The following is a 7,531-nucleotide window of genomic DNA, read 5'->3' as shown; positions in this document are numbered from 1 at the left end:
AGGGCGAACAAGGACGTGGGATGCAGAAGGGAGCAAGGTCCTGCCTTGGCTCCCAGCCGCTTTATGGAACAATATTTGGAGAAGGTATCACGCTGTGTGGCCAAGAATCTCTTGTGCCCCTGGGAGGGGCTGCACTTGGAGATAGAGGGCCCCGTCCCCTCTTGCCTCGGCTCTCCCGAAGGATGTGCCAGGGCAGGGTGATGGGCAGGGTGAGCAGGGCTCCCTGGCTTGGAGGCAGGAGCTGGTCTTCCGGAGGGGAAATACCTACAGCCTCTGACGTGCTGCTTTTGTGCCCCAGAACCTCCATTTCCTGGGAAGAATGTTGGTGCCAAGCTGCAGTGTTTGTTCACACTTGTTGCAGCTGCCTTTTTCTTTTGTTTCTCCTGCTGCCCTCACTTGAGGTGTCTGCTCCCCTCCACTCCTCCACTGCTCTGGCTGCCTCCTCTCTGCTTCCCTCACATTTGTTCTCCCTTCCTGACTTGCATTTCCCCAGCAGTTTGAGCTGAGGCTAAGTGGGCTGGCCTTCTTCAGCATGGGGACCTCAGTGTGCCGTAGTTCAGGGAGTGTGTTTGGTTTTTTGGGGTTAGCTTTACTGAGTGATCTCCTGGGAGCAGGTGGAGAGGGACAGCTGGTATTGTGGTATCCCTCACAGAGACACTGCCTTTTAGCCAGCCATCTCCCCAAAACTACTGGTCCAACCAAGCACTGTTCATTTATTTTTTTTTTCCCCTCACAATGGCTTCAATCTGCTTGATGTCTTCAGCAAAGGGCTCCTTCTCCCCACTGCCAGTTTTTGTGCAAGCATTTTTTTTCATGCCCTGCTGCTGAGCATCCCCCTGGCAAGGGCCCAAATTTCACCAGAGTACCCGGGCTTCTTGCTTCCTCTGGGGGACGTCCCGTGCAGAGCAGCCTCTGCACTGACTTCAGTGCACCAAGGTCTTTTGCAAGTTGTGTAGAAGAAATTAAAAGGAGGCCCAGACCAAGTTGTTAGTTGGGTGCTGTTTCTCCTATAATCACAGTTTTGTTTTTTCAAGTGAAGAGCTCTGAATCACAGTGCTCAATGTTTGGCACAGGGCTGGCACCAAGACCCTGCAGAACCAGCACATCTTCGGCTTTTGCTTCCGTCTGAAACTCAGTGGTTTCTGTTATCTGCATGTGCAGTGTGAAAGCAAATCAGTCTCTCCTTTCTCCATGGTTTGTTTGGGGAGCTATGGTCTAGAGATAGGTGAGCTAAGAAAAATTGTGTAAACAGAGTCTAGCTCGCCTAGAGGTTTCATTTCCCACACAGAGAATTCATGCTGTAGGTGCACAGCTTCACATAGTGGAGGAGGTCCACTCACTGCTTGCATGTTTATCAGAAAGACTGAGCCAACTCTGCCCCATTCAATGGACCCCAGTGCCTTGTACCCTCACAGCCTTTGTTTTAGGGACAAAACCATGAGGAGTTATCCAGGAAAACAGAGCTCAGGAGTGACAAATTTTCAGTGCTGGAACTGCTTGTGACTTCCAGATGCTTTGAGAGCAACCCCAGTGTCACCGCTATGGTGCTGTGAGGTTAACTGGGTAGTCTGAATCCTGGCTTGTGGGAAGAGATCAGCTGGAAATAAAAATGTCCTCATACAGTCTTGGGTGATAGTTGTAATACAGTTGTAACTGGGGCTCCCAACTCTCCTAATCCCACATTGTGGTATTCAAAGCCCTTTCCTCCTCCTTCCTGCTCATTTGCCAAACTCTCTGTTATGTTTTCAGCTTGGTGAGTGATATGTAGAATAATTTTCTAGGCTGTTAACTCTATGTCATCAGCAATAATAGTTATACAATGCTAGGTGTTATTAGTACAACAGTTGTTTGTGTGCATTACTTTGAGCCAAACCACTGTATGGTTATTTTGTCTGATGGGTAACGAGAACAATGCCAGGTTGGTTGGTGTCTGAATCAGAAGCAAGTGGAGCACTTCCATGAGGAGGCTGGTGAGAGGCAGGGCACTCTGGAGCTGCACTTCGGGGAGGACTTGGGTGATGCTTCAGTCCTGGTGCAGGACTTTGTTAAGCTCTGGTGTTTTCCTTGTATTTTGCATCTCCCTCGGGAATTTCTTAGGGCCACAGTCCTTGGAGCTGTTCCGCCTGTCTTGTGTCTGGCGATGAGCTCTCTGGTACATGGACAAATTGCTTGAGAAGTGGGATTCTGTGTTGCACTTGGAGGTCCTGCAGTGCAAGACCATCAGCTTCTCATGCTGCAGTGGTCTTAAAGGAAGATGTAACAGATGAGCCACGTACTGTTACTTGTCTTTTTGCACAACCTCTGTTTTGCTTTGCTCAAGCCTGCAGATGGTCTGAGTCTCCTAGGGAAGAAACCTCTTCTTGGCTGCTCAGGGGTGGTATAGCTATGATAATAAGGCTGTGACCTTTTTGTTTTGAGTAAAGCAGATGAGCTAAGCAGCAGGGTGATGAACTGGTTAAGCTAGATAAATGCTCCTTCCCTGTCTGTCTCCTTTGAGAGCTCTCCAGCAACTTCTCTGTTATATTAGATTCTCTTTTTAAACTTCGTCCTAAATACTATCCATCTCTTAATTTAAAAAAAAAAAAGTCACTTGTGTTTACCCAGATACTCCTTTTTATATTGTTTCTTTTTCCCCTTGATTCTCTCAGAGGTGCTTCATCTTAGCCTAATGTGCTTTTTTCCTAGTCACCCATGTTTGATGGCAAAATCCCCCACTGGCACCACTACAGCTGCTTCTGGAAGCGTGCTCGGGTCGTGTCACATGCAGATATTGATGGCTTTCCTGAGCTCCGGTGGGAAGATCAGGAGAAAATCAAGAAAGCCATTGAAACTGGTGGCCCTGGAGGAGGTAAGCAGAGCTGTCATGGTGTTTGAATGTTCTGCTGGAACCGTGCTCCCTCATCTTAAGCTGTTATTGTGGTTATTTGATTGCCATGTCCCTTTAGCAAGTGATGTCAGAAGAACTGTTATGGCACCTCCATGCTCCAGGATCAGGCGGTATGATCCAGCACGTTACATCAACGAGGCACAAATCCAAGTCAGTTGGCTGGTGTATAGGCAAATATTCCTTTTTACCATGATCAGGATATTTGTTTTAATTTCTTCCATAATAACAACTGCTGTTGTCGTATTTTGTTTTAATGGTGCCTTCCCACCACTGTGTGGTTATGGCAGCTCTCTGAAATTGTTACACGGTGAACTAGTGAGTCAGGGGAGCAAGTGAAAAGAGTCTTGAGTACAAACCATACTAATATCACTGCATCTTGCGTAAACCACGGATGCAGTGCAGTTTTAGATTGATATCTCTGTGTTGAAATGTAGTAATACGAAAAACAAAAGGAAACTGATAGTTGGGAAGAGCTCTGCTTTGAAGTAGAGCTATTTCTGACTCCTGTAGCAGTCAGTTTCAATAAGGTTTCATTTTACGCTGCTTTCAGGAAAGAATTAAAAAGGGTCAGCTTCTATGCACCTTTGAAAGTCTTTAAAAATTTTGAAATAAGCAATCCTGTACAATTGCTGCTTGACTGTTTAAAGAACTTTCTCTTTCAAAAGTGCTTTTGAGTGTGGGATGCTTGTCTTGCTCTGTATTCAATTCCTTGACAGATTAGTGGCTGGAACACAGGTTTATTAATCCAGGCTGCTAACAATCTGAGACAGAAAATAAGAGAATGTCTTTGTCATGGTTTGGGCCTAACACGGTAACAAACAGCCATGTAGCCACTCACTCAGCTTCCCCCAAACATACACACTGTGGGATGGTGAGAACAAAGACCAGCTAGAAGCACGTGGGTCAAGACAAGGACAAGGAGAGTTAAGGTGCCAGGCAAAACAGACTCAACTTAGGGGAAAAAAGAAAAAATTCATACTAATCCAATGCACACAGGATACAGACAACACAAAGAGCAGTGGTTACATACGTTACCCCCACCCCAAATTACTTTCTACCTGATTTCTCTCCCTCCTTTCCCCCAGCAGCACAGGGGGACAGGGGATGGGGTTTAGAGTCAGTTCACAGGCTGGTGGTTCCTGCCGCTCCTTCCTCCTCAGAAAGAAGGATTCCTTACAGTCCTTCCCTGCTTCCCCGTGGGGTCCCTCCCATGACAGGGAGTCCTCCATGAACCTCTCCTTCATGAGTCCTTCCCACGAGGTCTGGAGCTGCTCCAGCCTGGGCTTTCCACAGAGTCACGAGCTGCTCCAGGAACAGTCACCTCCCCTGGCACCAGGGTCTTCCACAGCTGCATAATCAGAGTCCACTGGCCAAGTTCACACTTCCTGGTGCCTTCAGGGGTTGTTCCGTCATGTTCTTCCATGAGTGCAGGCGGACAGCCTGCCATCTTGTCATGGGTTGCAGGGAAACTTTTGCTAGGGCACCTTCTTCCCCTTCTTCCTCACCAACTACCAGCACCGCTCTGCCTCCCCAGCTCAGCTCTTTCTTAAGTGTTCCCTCTGCTCAGGTCTTATCTCAGTTCTTTCAATTTTCAATTGCTAAGGCACATCTATTATCCCTCTAATGGCTCCTTGGCTGGTTTTGGAGCAGGGGGAGCTTCTCAGCTTCTTACCAGAGCCACTCCTGGGGCCCTCCCCCACTAGCAAAAATCCACCAAACCTAACCAACACAGACTTTTAAAGCCAAACTCAGCATTTGCTTTGTTCTTCAGGAAAAGGAGGGGAACAGGAAGGAGGTGGCAAGGCCGAGAAGATTCTAAATGACTTTGCTGCAGAGTATGCGAAGTCTAACAGAAGTACTTGCAAAGGCTGTGAGCAGAAAATAGAAAAGGTAAAAAGTTTTTCCTAGTTCTCTATCTCTTCTCCCACCAGTTCAAGTTTGAACAGTAACTTTTATAATTGCTTCCTGTCTGTCCTGCATATGGAAGGCACTTGCAGAGCTGCATTTCTGTGTCTGAGGAGCAGCTGTGTCTGGGACAGCTGACAGTAAAGGCATCTTTCAGGTGTTATAACCTGGGCTTCAAACCTGCTGATGCTTCCTTTCACATGGGTCTTAGAGCAGGTTGGAACGCTGCTCAGCAGCATTGCTGTGGCAAGAGAGCCACCACTCACTGCAGCTTTTCCTGCTTTTTGCAGTACTGCAAAGGTGTTGGCCTCTTCCTTCTGCTCAGCCAGGCCAGCTCTGTTTGTGTGTGTACTGTATTAATATTTACTCCATGAAAGCAGACAAAAACAGCGATACAAGCTAGTTAACAATGTAGCTTTGACCGTATCTTGGTGTTCAGCTTCTAAAGACAGTTGGCAAAATGAAGTTGTGAACATGCCAGCTGGATAAAGTTAGCAAGGGCTAACAGTTTCCCACAGGGGCCGAACACCAGGGCTGGTATACTTGTATCTGCAGAAACGTTGGTGACTGTTGTGTAGACATTTCCATGATGTATTGCAGTAAAAAAGCATCTAAAACAGCTACTTGTTGGGCATCTGAAAATTAATTTGCAGTAAGGCGGGGTGAGATCATATTAGCACTGATGCATGAGTGGTAGGGACATAAAGTAATTTTTTAGAGTTGCCTGCACAGGGCTTGGTCATGTGAGTTTTGGTTCTTCAAGTTTACTAGGAGTTGGAGTAAAGACTACAGTGGTTTTTGAACATATAACTACCTAAAAAGCTCTTTTACTTTGGTCTAGAAAGAGTATTGAAGAAAGCAGAGGAACTGTAGTGAAAGGACTTGAACAAAAGTTACAGGCTTTCATAAAGAACTTTTGCTATTTTACAGGTGTTTAGGAAGCATCGTGTTGGTAGAATAGAATCACAGACTCATAGAATCATATAGGTTGGAAAAGATCTCCAAGATCACCAAGTCCAACCATCAACCCAACACCACCAGGGTAGTAAGCTGGTGGAATAGGTTGCCTAGGGAGGCTGTTGATGTTCTGTCCCTCAAGGTGTTTAAGGCCAGATTGGATGAGGCTTTGTGCAGCCTGGTCTAGTGAGAGGTGTCCCTGCTCATAGCAGGGAAGCTGGAACCTGGTGATCTTAAGGTCCTGCTGACAATTGCTCTTGTATCGTTTTAATCTACCTAAGGGCCAGATCCGGATTTCCAAGAAGATGGTGCATCCTGAAAAGCCACAGCTGGGAATGATAGATAACTGGTACCACCCGCACTGCTTTGTGAGCCGTCGGGCAGAGCTGGGTTTCCTCCCAGCATACGGGGCCACCCAGCTCCTGGGCTTCAGCATCTTGAAAGCCGAAGATAAAGAAACTCTGAAGAAGCAGCTCCCGGCTACCAAGACTGAAGGGTATGTGGGTAATGTAAGAAATTGCATTGCCTAGGGGATTCATTGTTTGCCTTCAGATACATCCATGACAAATATTTTCCGACATTCTTGTCTTTGTTAAAATAATATTGGCTGTAGGAGGATTTGTTCCTTCCTGTGACTTTAGGCTGATGACAACAGATAAATTCCCCATTCCTGGGAGCATGCAATCCACTTGCTGCTGTGACTGCCTTGAGGAAATGCAGCTGTAATTTGGAGGGCTAATGTAGGGCTTTCAACCATAAAATAATGCATGCTTATTCCAAATGGATACTGGGCTCTATACCTCCTTCTGTGATACTGTTATCAGTGATGGGTTCTCTGCTCTAGCCACTTGTTAGATAATTGATTTGACATCTCTCATCTATGAGCTGCTGATCTGTGCCAGGCACTGAATCGGATAATTGTGTTTAGTGGCTACACAGTGCTTACACTTGGATGCTTTTGCTTGCTAAGTCTTTTATGGTACGTCTGAAATTTCATTGCACTGAAATTTTTAGTGGAGGTTCATGACAGAGCTTGTACTGACAGAAGTGATTCCAGGTGACTTGCTGGCTTTGGTCAATCTTTCTCTGTTAATGAAGGCTTTTGTTACTTGTTTTTGAAGTGACTTCACATAGAGTCATGCTTCATAACACAAGCCAGTGGTGCATTGTCCCCATGGAAGAAGGAACATAAGGTGGTTCTGGGTCGTACAAATAGGAAAGAACTTGCTGTAAATAATTTGGATTCTCCATTTACCTTGTAGACTGAATTGAGCTTTACTTTTGCAAGGATTCACCATGAAGCTGTCCAGTGAGACTTATGTTGGGTTCTGAGAAGCAATAGCCATGTCAAATCTGTGCAGTCTTTGTCAGCATTGGTCTTCCAGACATGTGGCTGGTTGATGTTCTATACTCTTCAGGGCCTTGTGCATACATGGATGTCATCCTTGGCCATAGGTAACAGAGAAGAGTGTGCATAAACTGATCTATGTGTTGTTAAGAGGCTGCAACTTCCACACTTTATCCTTGGTTGGCAAGCAGAAGCTCCAGAAGCATTCCACAGTGGTGTGGGTGCTGTGGGGAGAGTCCTGCAGTGCAGCAGGAGTAGGAGCTCTGGCTGGAGTCCTGTCATGTCCTGTGCTGTTCACCTCACTCAGCTGGACCACAGAAGGCTGAGACAAGCTGACAGCCTGAGATCTCTTCATGTGGGCATTTTACCTCTGTGTGTGCTGCAGGATGTAAATAGAATAATAGAATATGCTGAGTTGGAAGGTATTCAGCAGG

General features: G+C 46.4%; 1 protein-coding gene across 1 annotated transcript in view; it reads left to right on the top strand.

The window, feature by feature from the left end:
- Positions 1–2,691: 2,691 nt before the first annotated feature.
- The window catches only part of PARP1 (poly (ADP-ribose) polymerase 1), a 43,934-nt gene continuing 39,094 nt past the window's right edge, over positions 2,692–7,531 (top strand). Inside the window, exons 1-3 of the mRNA XM_009994780.1 lie at positions 2,692–2,848; positions 4,659–4,777; positions 6,031–6,245. Of these exons, the coding sequence (XP_009993082.1) occupies positions 2,692–2,848; positions 4,659–4,777; positions 6,031–6,245 (491 nt within the window). The remainder of the gene's footprint in view (positions 2,849–4,658; positions 4,778–6,030; positions 6,246–7,531) is intronic.

Source organism: Chaetura pelagica, unplaced genomic scaffold (genome assembly GCF_000747805.2).
Source record: "Chaetura pelagica isolate M959 unplaced genomic scaffold, ChaPel_1.0 scaffold2, whole genome shotgun sequence".
Classification (NCBI taxonomy): Eukaryota; Metazoa; Chordata; class Aves; order Apodiformes; family Apodidae; genus Chaetura; species Chaetura pelagica.
This window is presented reverse-complemented; position numbering and strand designations above follow the sequence as displayed.